This window comes from Corythoichthys intestinalis, chromosome 3, assembly GCF_030265065.1.
Source record: "Corythoichthys intestinalis isolate RoL2023-P3 chromosome 3, ASM3026506v1, whole genome shotgun sequence".
NCBI lineage: Eukaryota > Metazoa > Chordata > Actinopteri > Syngnathiformes > Syngnathidae > Corythoichthys > Corythoichthys intestinalis.
Window position 1 is genome coordinate 3,097,536 of NC_080397.1, and position 18,997 is coordinate 3,116,532.

General features: G+C 43.3%; 1 protein-coding gene and 1 pseudogene across 1 annotated transcript in view; one reads left to right on the forward strand and one right to left on the reverse strand.

Moving 5' to 3' along the window:
• Positions 1 to 1,621: 1,621 nt before the first annotated feature.
• Positions 1,622 to 5,937, reverse strand: LOC130912854 (uncharacterized protein K02A2.6-like; annotated as a pseudogene).
• Positions 5,938 to 16,484: 10,547 nt separating this feature from the next.
• Positions 16,485 to 18,997, forward strand: part of aacs (acetoacetyl-CoA synthetase) — a 91,039-nt gene continuing 88,526 nt past the window's right edge. The window contains exons 1-2 of the mRNA XM_057831439.1: positions 16,485 to 16,781; positions 17,486 to 17,589. Of these exons, the coding sequence (XP_057687422.1) occupies positions 16,640 to 16,781; positions 17,486 to 17,589 (246 nt within the window). The 5' untranslated portion in view covers positions 16,485 to 16,639. The remainder of the gene's footprint in view (positions 16,782 to 17,485; positions 17,590 to 18,997) is intronic.

The window sequence follows — 18,997 nt, forward strand, 5'->3', positions numbered from 1 at the left end:
TGTTTACTTTGGAAACACTGCATTCGCGGCCATTTTTAATGTTACGCGCGTGCACAGACCCGCATAGTTGCAGTTTTTGATGGGTTGCAAAATTTTTCAGAACACCGGTCCATTAAAAAAAAAAAAAAAAAAGACCCAAGTCACACCGGTCTGTGGTGTAAAAAAGGTTGGGGACCCCTGCATCAAATCATGAGTAACATCAAATATTACAGCATACGCCAAAGTACTGTATAACAGCAGCCATGTCCTTAAGTCTTTCTGATAGTTTTCCCCTGACCTTTTTACTGCAATAATATAATAAAAACCTGAAATTATGGCTTTTAGTTTTGGTGTGCCACCCCAAGATTTTAAGTGGCCCCGTCTGGCCACCCCTATGAAAAATTTCCCGAGGCGCCACTGAGTACCTCGACCGATGAGATGAGCAAGATTATCTTGTTCTGGCAGCTCGTTGGTCAGAAAGCAGGAGAGTGCGGGGGGATGCATTCCCCGACATCACGGTGCCCAAGTTCGTTCCTCGAGAGCCCCTATCCAGCTTCTTTTCCATGTCTCTTTAACACACCTGAATCAAATGATAAGCTCATCAACAAGCTCTGCAGGAGCCCGGTAACGATCACTATTATTTTATTCAGGTGTGTTGGAGGAGGGAGACATGGAAAAGAAGCTGGATAGAGGCTCTTGAGGACCGGACTTGGGCACCTCTGCCCTACATATTTACGAAATGAACCATACGACATACCATACGACGAATATAACAAAATTTTTGATTTTCATGATAATAAGGGACAAAGCATATAGCTTAATGAGGGACGCATACTTTTGTTTCTGAATCCGGGACGATTCTGTAGTCAATGGACTGTTGGCAACCCTATTCTTATCCCTCTTTGTAGGTGTGCATGTGTGTGTGTGTGGGGGGGGGGGGGGGGGGGGGGGGGACTGCTTCGATTAGTGTAACTTCTACCACGAATTGAACAACTAAAAGGTTTTTCTCTTGTGTGTCTTCTCATGTAGGACTCCACATTGTCCTTTCGGGATAATTTGCCAAAAACTGAGCACTTAAAGCGTTTTACACATCTGTGCTTTGTCATGTGTCAAACCATATCCGACTTTGAGTGAACTCTTAACTGCAAACAACAAGAAAAGTGTTTTATACTGTGTGCGTCTACGGATGGATGCCCACGTGGGACTTTTTATTAAATCTTTTACCGCACAAATGGCAACTGAAGGGTTTTTCTCCTGTGTGCGTTCTCACGTGTGACTTCTTGTTTACTTTATCGGTGAATGTTTTACTGCAAAGTGAGCAACTGAAAGGTTTTACTACTGTGTGACTGCATGTTTTCTCACATTTGCCTTTTTACTGAATGCTTTACCGACTGCAAACAGGGCAACTGAACGGTTTCTCGCCATTATGTATTTTCATGTGTTTGACTTTTGTGTAGCCTTTTTACGACAAACTGAGCAGCTGAAACTAATAGTTCTTGACGTGTGTGACTTTTTTTTTCCCCCCAGTTTTATTTTTGATGTCTTCTTTTTAGAACTTTGCTCTGTGCTCTGTACTTCCCTGATCTAAGTACATGTAAGGCCGAGACTTGAATGGAACAACGCTTCTTTATTCAGTGTGCTACTCATCATATATATCACAGAGACCTAACAGAGATTCCTTTTTATACTGTAATACCACACCCACAGGAAGTGCACACTATGGCAACAGCAGTGTGACATAAATATGTCACATCTCCTCCCCCCTTACATAACATGTACCAGAAATAAACACAAAAATACCTCCTGTTTTCCCCTCATTACTTATTACTTATAAATCCAATCTATCAGGCGGTCGCCTGTCGCGTGCAGGATAACGACGTTCAACAGCCACTTCCGATTTCCCACTTGTGGAAACAGGTTCCGATACCGTTTCAGGTTCCGTTTGTGCATTGGTTGAATTAGATACAATTACAGCAGGATTGTTTGGGTTTGACACATCCGGTAAGCTAGACATTTCTGGTATAATTACGCTGCTAGCATCATCACAATCAATAGACAGTTCTGGAGTAGTGTCTGATGTTCCCAACAATTGATCCACATGGCGACGCCAAACACCATCAGCTGTCTGAACGGTGTAGGAAACAGGCCTGGTTTGAGCAATGATGGTGGCAGGGGCCCACTTTTCCTTACTCTGGTAACTCCGGGCCATAACAGAGTCACCAGGTGCAAAAACTCAGTTCTTGGAATGCAGGTCTCTGTACTTGACTTGCTTCCGTTGATCCATTTGAACAATCTCACTCAGGGTTGGTGGTTTCAGAAGATCCATGCCAGTTCGTATCTCTCGAGAAAACATGAGGCTCGCTGGCGATACTTTGGTAGTTGCATGCACAGATGTTCGGTATTTGAGGAGAAATTCGTGTAGTCTCTGATGGAGTGTACTTTGCCCTTGTGATGCTTTGAGAGCATGTTTGAGGGTCTGCACAAACCTCTCTGCCAGGCCGTTGGTTGCCGGGTGATAGGGAGCCGACTTAATGTGTTGAACCCCATTGGCTTGCAGGAATTCAACCATTTCTTTTGACACAAATTGGGGGCCATTGTCTGAGACGAGTTGTGCAGGGGCTCCGAAACGACTAAACATCTCCCCTAACTTCTCAATTGCCTTTTCCGATGTGGTTGATTTCATGATAGCTACCTCTGGCCACTTACTATGGGCATCGATAGCAACCAGAAACATTCGATTTTCAAAAGGCCCCGCTAAGTCAATATGAATGCGGTGCCAAGGGTCCTGAGGAAAATCCCAAGGATGAAATGTGCAGGTGGATTGTTGCGAATCTTCTGGCAAGATGAACAACTTTTTACAGTCACTTCGATCTGTTTATCTAATCCTGGCCACCAAAAATAACTTCTTGCCATTTCTTTCATTTTAACAATACCACTGTGACCTGCATGCAGTTGCGCAAGCATTTTAGCACGCAATGACTGTGGCACAAGCACTCTCCTCCCCCACAGCAAACAACCCGATTGAACAGAAAGTTCCCACCTCCTATCCAAAAAAGGTTTGAGAGCGGTGTTCTCACACTTGGTTTGTCCTTTAATTACCATGTCCATGACGACTGTCAGGTCGGGGTCGTTCCGCGTTGCACGTTTTACTTGCGACGCTGAAATTGGTGCATGTTCAACATTTCGGAAATAGAATATGTCCACTGAGGTAGGTTCATGTCTTGTGACAGGAAGCGGCAACCTCGAAAGTCCATCAGCATTGCAATGCAAATCAGATTTACGATACTTGATGTCGTATGAGTGAGCTGATAACAACAAAGCCCACCTCTGAAGACGTGCAGCAGCCAGTGAAGGGATTCCTGCATGAGGTCCCAAAATCGTTGTCAGTGGTCTGTGATCCGTTAACAGAGTAAACTTCCTTCCATACAAATATTGGTGGAACTTCCTCACACCAAAAATAATGCTCAATGCTTCTCGTTCCAATTGAGCATAGTTTGACTCTGCTTTGTTAAGTGTTCTCGATGCGAAAGCAATTGGTCTTTCATTTCCGTTCGGGAACACATGGGAGATGACAGCACCCACCCCATAGGGTGAAGCATCACATGCCAGCTGTATTGGATATGAAGGGTTGAAATGAGTGAGAACATCTGATGAAATCAGGGCGTTTTTCGCATTTCGAAAAGCTTTGTTACACTCATTCGTCCATTTCCATTTTATATCTTTGCACAACAGCTCATGCAATGGTTTAAGAAGTGATGCCAAATTGGGAATAAACCGTCCATAATAGTTCAATAGATCTAAAAAAGATCTAAGCTGACTCACATTTTCTGGGGCGGGTGCATCCACAATTGCCTTTGTCTTTGATGGAGCCTTGTGTAGTCCTTCGTGGTCTATCACATGCCCGAGATACTCCACCGATGGTCTCAAAAATTCACATTTTTCCTTGCGCACTCGAAGACCATACTGCGTTAGCCTTTTTAAGACAGCATCCAGGTTGCGAAGATGCTCCTCGTCGTTGGCACCGGTGCAGAGAATGTCATCCAAGTAACATTGTACTCCTGGCAATCCACTCAAAATTTGATCCATAGCCCGTTGAAACAGAGCAGGAGCAGATGTGATGCCAAAAGGTAATCTGCAATATCTGAAAAGTCCCTTGTGCGTGTTAATTGTCAGCCACTCCCGTGATTCTTCATCCACATGCATCTGCAGATAAGCTTGGTTGAGGTCAATTTTGCTGAATTTTTGACCACCGCTCAGACCTGCAAACAAATCATCGATCAATGGAAGTGGGTACTGCTCCACACAAAGCACCGGATTCAAAGTCACTTTAAAATCGCCACATGTGCGAATTCCGCCATTCTTTTTCGGAACCAGCACAATTGGTGTCGCCCGTTCGCTGGTGGTGACTGGTTCCAAAACCCCACTTTTGACCAACGCATCCAGGTCAGCCTCGACTTTGTCACGAATAGCATACGGCACTGTCCTAGCCTTCATAAACACAGGTTTGCTTCCTGGTTTAATGTGCAATTTCACTGTAATGTGCTTCATGCTGCCCAATTCCTCACGGAAAACCTCTTCATTCTTGTCCAGTATGACTTGTAGTTGTGAAGAACCGTCTGACAGCTGCCGAACTTCTAGCCAATTTACACGAAGTGCATTAATCCACAGTCGTCCCATTATGGAAGCAAAATTCCCTTTTGTGACATACACTGGAAGTTTAGCAGTTTGATCCTTGCATTGCACAGTAATGTCAGTCATTCCTTTCATGTGCACTTTGTGTCCAGTGTACGCTTTCAACACAGTGTCTGATGGTCTTAATGGAAGGTGTCTCAAACACTGTTTATAGACTTGGTAAGACACAAGCGATGCCTGTGATCCAGTATCTATTTGCATTTTGACTGGGTGACCCTCTAACTTTGGTGTGACCCAGTAACACCCTGACTTCCCGTCCACGCTCATGACCTGCACGGTGTGCACGTCACTTTCATCTTCGGAAGTAGAGGCACTCTCTACCGCTTTGACATATTTGTTTTCTTCTTGTCATTCATTTCCTTATCTTTGTCTGAGCTCGTTTTTTTCCGACAGGCACGCTCAACATGACCCTTCTTCCCACAATGATGACAGTTCATTTCTTTGCACCAGCAGGTGGAGGAAAGGTGTCCTGTTTTACCGCACCTAAAACAGGGACCAGCAACATTGCTTTGGGTACTTGCCACTTGTTGTATTCTGCTCGTAATGTTCAGTTGTTGAGCCTCCTTTGAAGCCATTTCCATAGCCACGCTTACATCAAAGGCTTTCTTTAATGTCAGTCCACTTTCTGAGAGTAACTTCTTTTGTGTTGCTTCGTTTCTCAGTCCACATACCAATCTGTCTCTTAATGTCTCTTCTAAAACATCAGCAAACTCACAATGTTCAGCCAGCTTCCGCAGCGCCGCTACAAACATAGTGACAGATTCCCCCTCTTCCTGATTTCTCCTGTGAAATCGGAATCTCTCTGCTATCACAAGGGGCTTGGGTGAAAAATGTCCATTAAGAGTTTCCACGATTTCCCTGTACGTTTTGGCCCAATAACGCTCAAAAACGTGGGCATCACTTTCTCTTCCGCTATTTCGTTAGCTTCCACGAAATAGCCGAACCGCTCTGTGTACGAGCTCCACTGTTCCACAAGCTCATCAAAAAGACCAACAGAGCCGATAACTCCCGCCATAGCGCCTGGTTATACAGCACCTTCAAGCTCCTTTTGAAAACTCCGCTCGTCCTCCCCACGAAGTCACGACGTGGAAGCTGAGGTCGGCGCCGTCTGTCCCCAGGAGCACCGCGACCCGCAGTAAACTCCAAAAACAGCACGTCCAAGCTGACGCAGGTCCAGACGTCCTCGTCGCCACTTTTGTTATGTACTTCCCTGATCTAAGTACATGTAAGGCCGAGACTTGAATGGAACAACACTTCTTTATTCAGTGTGCTCCTCATCATATATATCACAGAGACCTAACAGAGATTCCTTTTTATACTGTAATACCACACCCACAGGAAGTGCACACTATGGCAACAGCTATGTGACATAAATATGTCACAACCACCAAACCAAAAGCCCGGGCTAGCAGCTTTAGCTGCCAGCGCACCCATTTGAAGGAATCGGGAGGGAGGTTTCCATGCACCACACACACGGACCTGCGTGTACCCATTACACTCACTCTCCGAAACCTTCACTGCCGATTCGGATCACGGCACCAATGTTACCGGTGTTGCATGGATCCTTGCCGCGCATGGCGATCCGATCCCCCTCATCCAGTTCACAACTCGAACCCGTGCGCTCAACATGTCCAGCGCGGCAGGCGAGTGCTCTGACCACCAATAGGGAATGGGACGTACTACGTCATTGTTTGGATACGCCTCCATGCTGATAATATCCTTTACTTCCGGTCCGGCAGACTCAACGCGGATTGCAACCAGTCTTGCTGTTTACTTTGCCTTGGGATAGTTTTTATGCAGGAATCATGTTAAAAAAGCAAAGTCGTCGTGGCATTTACAGGGAAATGCTGTCAGTAGAGGCTCAAAACCGGTACTTTTAAAAAATAACTTTTATTAACGACGTAGACCCATACTTGCTGCCAAAGAAGGCATGGAGCAACAATTTGGACGACTTGCCCTCGTTGACAACAAACGACATCATCGCATACCTTGTCTGCGGTGTGAGTGCCTACACATTGGTTCAGTTGAAAAATTGCAAATCCCTTGAGGCTCATGTCCAGTTCACTAATGGATGGGTTTAGGACCTACAGACTTTCAAAGCAACAGACGACAACACGGTCGTCTGCTCACAGGTAGGCTACGTGCTGTGCGGTTCTCACAGTGTCTGTCTTGCCTTGTTTACATTTCTGTATCACAGTGCACGAAATGTCGTTAACATATCGCCATCGTTTAACTCATTGTTCCCTGGTGCATGAAAGTAAAACCTAAAGCACAACATGCTGTAATAGTAAGAAGTCTGTATTTATCGTGCTTGTTAATGTAATTTGTGTTTAAATACTGGAATTAAAATTAGCTTATTAATGAGGCTCATATTCATGAGAAATGTAGCCCTGACCCAGCTTCAATAATCTTTTTGGTCTTATTAATGGTTTTATTAATGTCCCATCCCCAGCAAAAAGTGTACATGCATGTTATGCTGTTATATCATCCCTACCAATGTTAAGACCAAAAAACTCTTGTTGTTAATCCATTGCTTTTTACATTATCAACTGTTGATCCAGCATTTATCATCTTATAGCTCACTTGACTGTATCCATGTTGAAACGACAGCTAAATGACTAAATGCATGTTTACTCGAGTGCTTTTATTTACTTTCACATTGATTTCAAAACAATGAGCTAAAGACTGGATTGTGTTATTTTTTTCTCTCTGCCCTAACAGGTTTTGCACTATCAGCGCCTCAACGAGACTCCTTTAAGGCCATGGGTCATCACTGACTTTAAAGTGCCTGTGACACGAAAAAGCATGTTTATTTCATAATACACGCGGTATTTTATGCTCCTGAATGATATGGACCGCTTGGATGTGTGTGGAAGCGATCGCTATATTTATTTAGTTTTTTTAATCCCGCGCCAGGAAAATGAGTGACTTCCGGCTTCGGTCTTGCATTGAGGAGGAGGGCGCTGTGACGTGTACGGTAGAAGACGTCCTCTTCACTATACAGCGTACTGTTGTGTATGGGGACGAATGATTCAGCTGATTTTGCGGATTAATACGTTTATTTTTCGCATCACGCCAGCCAAACGGCTGCAGAAAAATCATTCTGTATGAGGGAGAGGCGTATGCGCCTTTTTGGAGTTTCAAAAGGTTCCCATTCACCGTGGATATTTACTGTGGGACCATTGGACGTACGAGGAAGTGAGTAAACATCTTGTTTTGTATTATGTCAAATACGAATACAGCGATTACAAAGTAAACACTACAAACTTAAATGAAGGACTACTTACGTTTGATCATTGATAGGCATGTAAAAAGCTGTCCTAATGGTCATTAGCAGCAGCCCGTTAGCTGCACAACAACTCCAGCCACCCTCCTCCGGGGAACAAACTGTAAATTGCTCTTTGCCGGGCGGTTTGCCGATCCGCGACGACAATAGACAACCGGGTCGTCATGACAAATAATCCAGGATAGTTATGTGTGATTTTCCGCTTTGAAGACTTTGAAACATCACTCGGTTCGGGTTAGCATGTCGGCTAGCTGTCACTCCTTCTGGTTTGTTTACATTCTCCGAAGCCGGGGAAGGGAAATGACATATGTCCGATTTAGGTGTCATAAAATATAGTTCGGGAGGTGCGACAGTAAAGGTGAAGTCGACAGTTTTGACCATTATGGAGTAATTTTGCCATGTCGTCCTGAATAAATGCATTTTTATTATTTCATATTCCATTCAGCACAAGACTGTTATTTGTCATGACCATGCCATTTATTTAGCAATTGGGGAAAATACTTGGATAAAAAGAATATCCTGTAAAAATATTGAAGTAAAGAGACAGAAACAATGACATTTTGCCGCTCTCTTCGTCGCGTTTTCCTCATTGTGAATAGTTCCCCCTCGACGGGCTGACTGGTCCTTCTCAAGCCATTTATATAGCTATTGGGGAAAAATACTTGGATAAAAAGAATATCCTGTAAAAATATTGAAGTAAAGAGACAGAAACAATGACATTTTGCTGCTCTCTTCGTCGCGTTTTCCTCGTTGTGAATAGTTCTCCCTGGACAGGCTGACTGGTCCTTCTCAAGCCATTTATATTGCTATTGGGGAAAAATACTTGGATAAAAAGAATATCCTGTAAAAATATTGGAGTAGAGAGACTGAAACAATGACATTTGGCGGCTTTCTTCGTCGCGTTTTCCTCGTTCTGAATAATTCCCCCTCAATGGGCTGAATAGTAAAATCGATGAGCCCAGTCTACCGCTGACGTCATCCACCTGTTGGGGACGCTAAAGCCCTATAATGGTAGGCGTGGCTAACTGGCAGATTAAAAGGCTAATTTCTCGTCATCTGTGCTTTGCTAAGTTGTTGTATATAGTCGAATCGTCTCAAAATATGATTCTAATTCACATAATAATGCCATTTAAGACTTTTTTTCTCGTGTCGTATGCTCTTTAAACTGTCAATTCAAATATTGTGTTTGAGTTGAAATATCTAAAATAGAAATGCAAGAACTGTAATGTACATATTTATTCACCTTTATTTACCTTAGGCCACCGAATGTTTTCTTTTTTAAACCGCTTTGAAAAAGACACGTTTTATTGTAATCTTGTATTTATAAAGTATTTTGCTTTTTATAATTTATTATATTATAATATTTGTTGCCTGCCCCCTGTCAGAGTGTGGGCCATTTTGCACTAATGTAAGGATTTTAAACTGTCAGTTCAAATATTGTCTTGGGGAACTTGCAATGCTTAAAATGGAAATGCAAGAACTTTAAAGTACATATTGATTCTATCTGGCAATTTACCCAAAGCCAGTGAATTTTTTTTTTTTTTAACTGCTTCGACAAAGACACTTTTATTGTAATCTTGTATTTATATAGTTTATTACTTATAATGTATTATAATATTATATAATATTGGCTGCCCCCGTCAGAGGGTGGGTCTTGTTTGCACTAATTTAAAGATTTTAAACTGTCAGTTCAAATATTGTATTGGAGAAGTTGCATTACTTGAAATAAATCTATTGCAATTTACCAGTCCCAGTTCTTGTGTACAACACTGTCCAAACATTGTCAATGCATATTCCAAATAGAATAACATAATATTAAATCACCTGACTTTGTAATCATTACACCTGTTTATTATGAAGAGCTGAAGTAAACAACAAGCAGTTACAGTTTGTCAAGAACTTGTTAAAGTCATGTTTTGGTATTCACATTTTATTGACTTTTCACAACAACACTTGGGCTCATGTTTGTAAGAGCACAGCAAACAAAGTTTCAGCGTGCACTCTTCGCCTTTCCAACCTCTCATAAGGCTCCGATGTGGTGCGCTTGACCTCAGAACAACCCTCGAAGAGAGATGGTGACCAATCGGGATGTGTTATCAGTATTTCATACGCAAGGAACACAACAAATGTAGGTGAGTATTGCTACCGAGGCAGATTTACACAGCGGTAAACAAAACAACAACAAAAAAACGTGTATTGAAACCAAAACAGTGGATAAATCGTTCAATTTACCAGAGTAGAAATGACGGGAACACACTCTCATTCCAGCACAAATATGATCAAAAGAAATGCTTTTCTGACGAACCGCTGTGACCAAAGCCATCCGTCGTGCCTTCGTGATCTCTGATATTTGGTCCCATTCATTGGTCCTCCATGCAGGAAAACGGTGAAAAGTGAGTCCAGTTTTCCTTGCCCTTTTTTGTCGTGGGTGGGAGACGCTGTTGCACCCGGTAACACAACAATACACACCAATATTTTCTTTCGAATACACCGAAGGAATTAATTTAGCACCACCACACGTTACAATCCGCGTTGAGTCTGCCAGACCGGAAGTAAAGGATATTATCAGCATGGAGGCGTATCCAAACAATGACGTAGTACGTCCCATTCCCTATTCAAAAGCCTGGGCTAGCAGCTTTAGCTGCCAGCACACAAACTGGACGGAATCGGGAGGGAGGTGTCCATGCACCGCACACACAGAGTTGTGTGTAGACTATACGTTACATATATATATATATATTTTTTTTTTTTTTAATTTTTTTTAAAAACCCTTTCCTCACGTTTCCCCCCTGGTTAGGTTGGTGGCTATTTGTCTCAAGCTCGGGTCCTCTACCAGAGGACTGGGAGGTTGAGGGTCCTCCGCAGTATCTTTGCTGTTCCTAGGACTGCGCTCTTCTGGACGGCGATATCTGATGTTTTTCAAGGTACGAGGGGCATTCAAAAAGTGATGCACTCAAGTGCATTGCTCGTACAGGATTTTACCAATCTTGCTTATATTTTGCACAAATATGATAGGACGCACCTTTTTGCGATTGTTATATGCGTTTTTCCTATTTTCAGATTTTTAAAGCTTAAACTAGCTTCCAAAATGGCTGCCCTTCTTGAAGCTCGTCAGAGGTGGATGGGCGACCACTACGGGGCTTATCGGCTATGCTGGTTTTACCCACCTCCTCATGGTCTTCAGTACTGTCTTTAAATCGCTGTACCCATCTTTTTACAGTACTATAGTCTATGGTATCATCCTTGTAGACATTTTCCAGCCGGTTGTGAATCCTCAGAGGGGTGTCTCCCTCTGCAACAAGGAATTCAATTACAGCAGGGGTCCCCAACGACCGGGCCGCGGACCGGTACCGGTCCGTGGCGCATTTGGTACTGGGCCGCGCAGAAATAATAAATAATTTATTAACGACTGCATTCTGGCCAATTGACTTTGGCCTGTGCCGCTGAACACACCAATATCCCTGTCTACTCTAGATATACAACTACAGGATAGGAGGTCGTCATAGAAATGCATTGATTGGGCTGTTAGCACTAAATCTCTTTTGTATATCTATGCGCGCTTGGACTCGATAATAACGTATGACGTAGGTCGTCGCCAATCAACATTTCTTCCCGGAAATAATTAGCCCCTGGCCCACACTAGAATGACTGAATAACAGATGTCTTTGGACAGACTTTTTACGTGGAAAAAGGGAACCTGACGAGCCAGAAGATGTGCCTACAACCTCGAAGAAAACAAAATTTATGCTACTTCCCAATCACTAAAGACCCATGAACTGCGAAGGAGTGAATTCGTGACCCGTATGTGAATAAAAAGAGTTATACGAGCATGTCTGTGGAACAGGAATATCAGCTTGTAGAGATCGCAAATCACGGCGACTTAAACGTACATTTGAGACAACAACTCTACCGAAGTTCTGGATTAAAGTCATTTGGGAATATCCTGACATTGCTAGGAGCGCGCTGAAAACTGTGCTACAATTTCCAACATCGTGTATTTGTGATGCTAGCTTCTCTCAGTCTCCCATCTCGGGACAATCTCGTTTCAACGAAACAAACTCAGGCCTCCCACTGATTCAGCGGGTGAGTTGTATTTTTTCCCTGCACTTAAAACGACGGGGCTAAAAACAAATGCTATTTTATATTTGCTGTATTTTTCTGCCGCACATTGCCAGTGTTCTGACAAAGTTGGCATGTGTGTAACGTTAAAAAGGACCGCGAATGCAGCAATTCCAAAGTACACACTACATACTTTCTCTAAAGAAAGGAATATTAACTTACGTTAGCCATGTTAGGTGCACACAACAACTGCACGTAGCCCTCTCACTTAACGACTTCGGCGTGTCGTTAAGCATTAATTTACGCCATTTCCGTGTTGCACATGTATGTTTATGATGTAAATAGTTTTTTAGCACTATTGGATAACATTGAGAGTCCAACTGAATATAAAAGAGGGCTTTTTTTCACCGCCACAAAAGCTTTGGGAGCAAAATTTTATAAGGTTGCAAAATTTGACAGGACACCGGTCCGTGAAAAAAAGACCCAAATCACACCGGTCCGTGGTGCAAAAAAGGTTGGGGACCACCGAGTTACAGCTCTTTGTTTCTGACGAGCTTCAAGAAAGGCAGCCATTTTGGAAGCTAGCTATAGCTTTAAAAATTAGAAAATAAGAAAAACATATATAACAATCGCAAAAAGGTGTGTCCTATCATGTTTGTGCCAAATATAAACAAGATTGGTAAAATCCTGTACGAGCAACGCACTTGAGTGCATTACTTTTTGAATGCCCCTCGTATTTGCTGGAGCCACTTCTCTTTGGTGCTCAAGGCCTGCTCCTGTGCTGCCATGAAAAGCGCCTCTGTGCTATCTTTCAGTCCAGCCCTCTTTAACCATTGGTAGGACTTGTTCAGATGTGCCACTTCAGTTATCTGTCGGTGGTATATTCCATGCAGAGCTTTTTCCTCCCATGATGGTTCCTCAAACGATTCTTGTTCCAGTTTCCAGTGCCTGAGACATCCACTATATTTTTTGCTATATATATTTTGTTATTTTTGCTTTATATTTTTTTATTTTTCCAAAAAGTCCAAACATTTCTTCTTAACACGTTGGTCCTCTTCAAGGGCATTGAGCCACTGCCTTTCAAAAGGAAGTTTTTTTTAACCTGTCATGCCGGTGCCCCGTCAGTTTAGCCTTTGTAAAGCAAAAAAGAATACGTGTCACTGAATTTTACTAACACTTTAGAGCTAAAACTCGAACATTTGTAACAATAACCCGATGTTAATGCAGACCTGTATAAGGTCTCTCCTCTCTTTGTTTTGCGTACTACGTTCCTGCTCAGCTTCGGAGACAGTGGTCTCCATGGTGCACGTGGAGGACGTGGAAGGCGAGGGCTCAGGACGATCCAAGTCATCAGTTTCTATGTCAAATGGCATGGTTGTCGTGGCGGGGGAACCACTCCATATTTGCTCACATACGTCGAAATACTGAAGAACGACTCTACCGTGCCCGCTCCTTTGTCCACTGTCAACAGCCAGGTGATATTTTGTTCTTATGGCCTTGATTTTTGTGGTCAGTATGGCACGTGTTAGTTCCCCTCTTCCGTGGCGGAAATCACAGGAGGTTTCTGAAGGATATTGCTCACAGAACAGGGACAGTATGTCAATGTACTTGCTGTGGCAAGCCTCCCAATCAACATTTTCGCTTGCCTTGTTGGTTTTATATTCTAAAACCGAATTTAGAAGTAATTCCGTTTCCTTGTCGGTCCACACGTACGAGACTGGCGCCATGTTTTCCATAAATCGCTTGCCTTGTTGGTTTTATATTCTAAAACCGAATTTAGAAGTAATTCCGTTTCCTTGTCGGTCCACACGTACGAGACTGGCGCCATGTTTTCCAATTTATGGAAGTGACGTCACTAGAAGGGAAGCTTACTCTGATTGGACAGGATTTGGGAAACTGCTGCCACATTGAGGTCTAGCATTGTTATGAATGTACTTATAACGAATAAATTCGGTTGGCTGTGGATGCTTTTTTTTCTACAAACGTGCAGGTGTGGACGCACCTATTTTTTACGACGTATTATGACAGAATCCTCGTTTTTTTAAAAACTGCTAGGTGTGGACATGGCCTTCTTAATAAATACGTTGAACACGCAGTACTTCGCGGTTTTCACTTATCGGGTTCTGGTCCCCATGAACTGCGAAATCCGAGGGTTATCGCGGCGGGTTCTGGTCCCCATGAACCGCGAAAAACCGAGGGATCACTGTATTTCTGAACAGCTTGAAGAAGCAAGAATCATGCCCACCACTCGTCGGGCCAGCCGTCAGCTCAAGCCCCAGGCGAAAATAAAAAACGCACCTCAGGCGGACGACGGGCTCGATGCGAGGCGCGCCCCTCCATTCGAGAGCCTGCCGCTTAATTTTACTCAACACGGGGAACCTTACCCGTGGCTGCCAGTAACCCCACCCCGCCTCGCACAGACCGCGCGGCCGCCGGCCTGACAGCTGGCTATTGGTGTGTGGTGTGATTTGGGACGCGACGTTGAAGCGGGGGTGTGACATCAGGGTCCCAACGGAGTGACGCCACGTAAACGATGTTACTCCCAACCCCAGCGCAGAGGCTGGTGGGGTGGTAGGCGAGTGGCTCGACATTTGCCGGGCGAGAAGCGAGTGAGGGTGCAGGGGTGGGGTATGCGGCGGCTTAGCTTATTTAAATGTGTTTTCTGTGTTCAAGTAATGTACTCAGTGGCGTGCCTGCACAGCCGGCCAGCACACACATACGCACACACACACACACACAAAAAAAGCCCAGTCAAAAGGGGCACTTTGGGCATGCAGGGGCAAAAGGGCTGGTGCTCAAGAACCCTCCGCCCCTCTCTCTGCACGTGCCTGCAAACTAAGCATTGTTCACTATGCTCAGCCCTTGTAGGAGAAGCATCAGTGCTAAACCTTCGCTTACAGAAAATGTGTCTAACCAAAGACTGATGAACATGAAGACTTCAAGGGCTTTTTATTTCCTTTTCCAGCTCGATGCAAATTTATGTATAAAGTCAAGACCACATCCTGGTAGAGATTTGCATGACCTCAAGAGCGCTATTCACACCAGACAACCCAGGAATGTTGGTGAACTGCAACTGTTTTGCAAGTAGGAATCGTCCTGTTGCTTTTGCACGTCTGATGTGGAACTACTGGAAACATTTGGTCAAATTAATTCCTGGCAAATGGAGGGTCATGCAGTTTGTAACGTGCGGCAGGGCAGGATGAGTGCATAAAAAGTAAACAAACAAAAAAAAAAAAGGGAGCAGACTTCCACTTATGCACTTTTAATACACAAAAAATAAATAAATCCAGCTCAACCTCTCGTCACTCGGGAGTGCAACGGACCACGCACACATGATCACACTTGACTCCCAAAAAGTAGGTAGCAACTGAAGAAGAAAGTCAACATGAAGAGGCGCCACCGAGTGGTGGATGTCCTAAGGAACAAAGAGGATCACAGAAGTGACCGTTTCAAATTATTAAATCAATGGGCTGATTGGGTTGATTTCATTTTTCTCTCCGTCTTATAAAATGGTCTAGTGACTTTGATGAAAATCAGACCACATATTTTTCCACTGCGTGTCAACGTGAGAGAAGCGCACAAGTTAGTCGTACAGGCAGTGTCTTGAATGATAAACTTCATCTACATGAATGGCAAAAGTGGTGTTCTTATTTGGAGGTGAATTGAAATTGCAGATATCAGTAATGCTATTTGTGGCTTGATAGAACATTTTGTGCTCAAATGTTGTGTTTCAGATATCTGCAACATATCCAGTCTAGTTGTTAAATGTTAAGCGTGCTTGCCATGCAGGACCACGATGAGGCGGCTTTGTCGTTCTGCATCCTGATAGGGCACACCTTTTTATTGTCACCCCTATTTAGCGCTCCGATTGGCTGCCGCTGATGGACCACGCCCCAGCTCCCGCCCCCTGCCCCTACTAACCCTCCTCCTCCTGACATGAAGCCATCTGTCGGCTGATGTGGAACCAGAGCCCCGAGGGCCAATCACAGCCCGGCTCTCTTTTGACAGGCAGAATGTGCGGCGTGTGTGTGTGCGCGCGCGTAGGTGTGTATGTGTGTGCACGCTTGAGGAACGTTCAAGACCTCGATGTCGGTACGCGTGCGGTGGGAGATAGACAATATATGTTAATATAAACAGAAACATAAATAATAATACTAATAACAAAATATATACTTTCATGCTAAGAAATCCAGAATAGTCTGGTGTCTGTACCATCAAACCCAGTGCTAACACATTACAAATCCATTTGATCCTTGCTGGCTTTGTGTTTTGGTACTGGTACAGAAACCAGCATATGATGGATTCCTTGGCAGGGGTCGTTACTTTTGTACTGTAATACCATCTTTGTAATCTACCTCTCTCAATATATATATATTTTAAATAACTCTAAAAGTGAATAAAAGTTAGCGTTGCATGTCTGGAAACGTGGCTCAAACAAACTCGCTCTTGAACGCGCCCTTTGTCCTGACGTCATCTCTGCTTGGCTTCCAAGCGGACAGTGTGCAGTTAGTGACAGCCGCACACGCGAGCACGGCTCCCGTTTGAGAGTACGAACAAACCGACTGTAGCTTAGCTTGTAGCATTCAACCCAATTGACTGAGCGAGAGGCGTGACGAGAAGCGAATGGACGCCAACATGTCCAAAGACAAGAGCGACACGATCATGGAGGCGGACAACAAGGTGCTTTGGTACCCGGACTCCAAGAGGGACACGCGGATGGACCAATTTAGGCGACAGGTGAACCGGGACCATGGACTCAAACTGGGTGAGTATCGCTCAGTCAGTCCGTCTCGCGCGCGGTCATTGGGTCTAATTGTCTTAGTAGGTTAGTTTAGCCTTCATCATGGTGGGATTACTGGCTGGGACCAAGCAGGACAAGTGAGCTCGTTGTATCTACGCCAAGGCCAGCCAGTGTCAACATAAAAAAACGGGGTTTTCCGCCCCAACAAAAATTCCTATAAAAGAGAGCTGCTCGTTTACCATCACTAGAGTTTACACTTTCAAAACAGCTACATGAAATAAGCGGTTCTCAGGTTAAACTGACTGTCGCTATTGGAAAGAGTGGACTGTACAGTAATCCGCCCGTATAATGTTTTAAAATAGCATTTTATGGCTTTTGGGCCAACCAAATTGAAGTGATGTAAAGAGTTTCATTTTGTGAGGCCATATCCTTGTCTAATAGAAAAATGTGCTTTGCCGCCATCTTGTGGTATCTGTTGCCATAAGTGAGTGACAGTAGTAGCTCAAATTGCCCCAATCAACTGTTCTCTGTGGCATTCGATGAATCAATACACCAGGCCATACCTCTTAAATGCTCATGCTTTTACGCAAAAAAAAAAAAAAAAAAAAAAAAAAGATACTAGCACTAAGCAGGCCACCCTCGCTTTCAGAGCCTTTGCGGACTAAATATTGAATTAGGCGGAGATGATTAGCCATATGACCCATGGTGTTTGTGTCTTTTAACCCAAGTAAACTATGGGGACTTGTACCAGTGGTCAGTGGATTGCTATGCCGAATTCTGGTCACGGGTGTGGAGCTTCTGCGACGTGGTCAGCTCCAAACCATACCACAAGGTGAGTGGCGCTGACCGAATGGAATACAGAAATACCGGTATGTACAGTGGTACCTCGATTTACGAAATTAATTGGTTCTGGAAATAGTTTTGTCACTTGAAAATTCTTAAATTGAGACGCATTTTCCACGTAAATGCCCTAATCCGTTCCAAGCACCCCCAAATTCAGACATAAATGTTTTATACTGCATAAAAATGCATCAAAACATGTAACAAATACTTGTTACAATTAGGTTATTGCACAATAAACATAAAATCGGAGTTGTGCATCATGTAAAAAACCAAGTATAAAAGTTAATACATAATCGGAGTTGTGCATCATGTAAAAAACTAAGTGTAAAAGGAGTTAATACACTCATGTAAAGCTGTCGGAACACGACAGGGGCAAATGAAGAGGATGCTAGGATACACACATACACATACAGAAGAGGCCAATGGGATTCCAGGAATGCTAGGCAATGGCCAATGGCAAAGCAGCTATAAGTATGTTATGTTCAGTCAACTATGGGAGCTGCGAATACCGGCCATTTTTCCCTTTCTTATCATGGAATTTTTTTCGTACCAAGAGGCAATATTTTCCCGCTGAGGCATGTTTTAACCTGAAAATTCTGTATGTAGAGACGTTCGTAAGCAGAGGTACCACTGTTTGTGATGTTATGACTGTGTCTGATTTTTAGGGATGTCCTGATCTAGGTTTTTGCACTTCCGATCCGATCCTGATATTGTTTTGCACTTCCGATCAGATACCGATACTGGCCGATACCGATACCGACCTATCTGAGCATGTGTTAAAGTTAGTTAGCCTCCTTACTTAGTTGTCATACTCATGTTGAAAAAGGTTTTAGTACTCTTGATAACAACTAGCCAGCTGAATTAATTGAGTTTGAATAACACACAACGGTTGGTAACAAGAAACCGACCTGTTTATTCAGTGACAAACACAAAACATTATAAATAACAAACAGAAATGGCATAGTGAGTCGGCAAAACATGCAAATAATATTGTAAACTGTCTTAAAAAAACAAAACACACCAACAACCTCAGTGGAAAATCCCAAAAATCCCCCAAGCCATTAGATGCTTTTAATGTTTCGTGCATTAGTTACAAAAATGGTATAAAAAGCCTCTCAGGTTTAAATAAACGACTATTTCAGTATCAAGTTAACATTTTAAAACAGTAAATAAAATACTCAAGTCCCCATTCTGTATCAGCAGCTTTAAACTACATTCAATTCATTTAATTTTGCGAATCAACTGTTAAAGTTGTTAAAATTGCTCCAGTTATTCCATAATTTCCCTTCTGCTTACTTTCGACATGTGAAAGTTTTAAAACTGCTTTGAAGATAGATTCAAGTCAAGATTTTGCCGATTTAGGAGTATTTTAGATAAAAAGTTAATTAGGTTCGCTT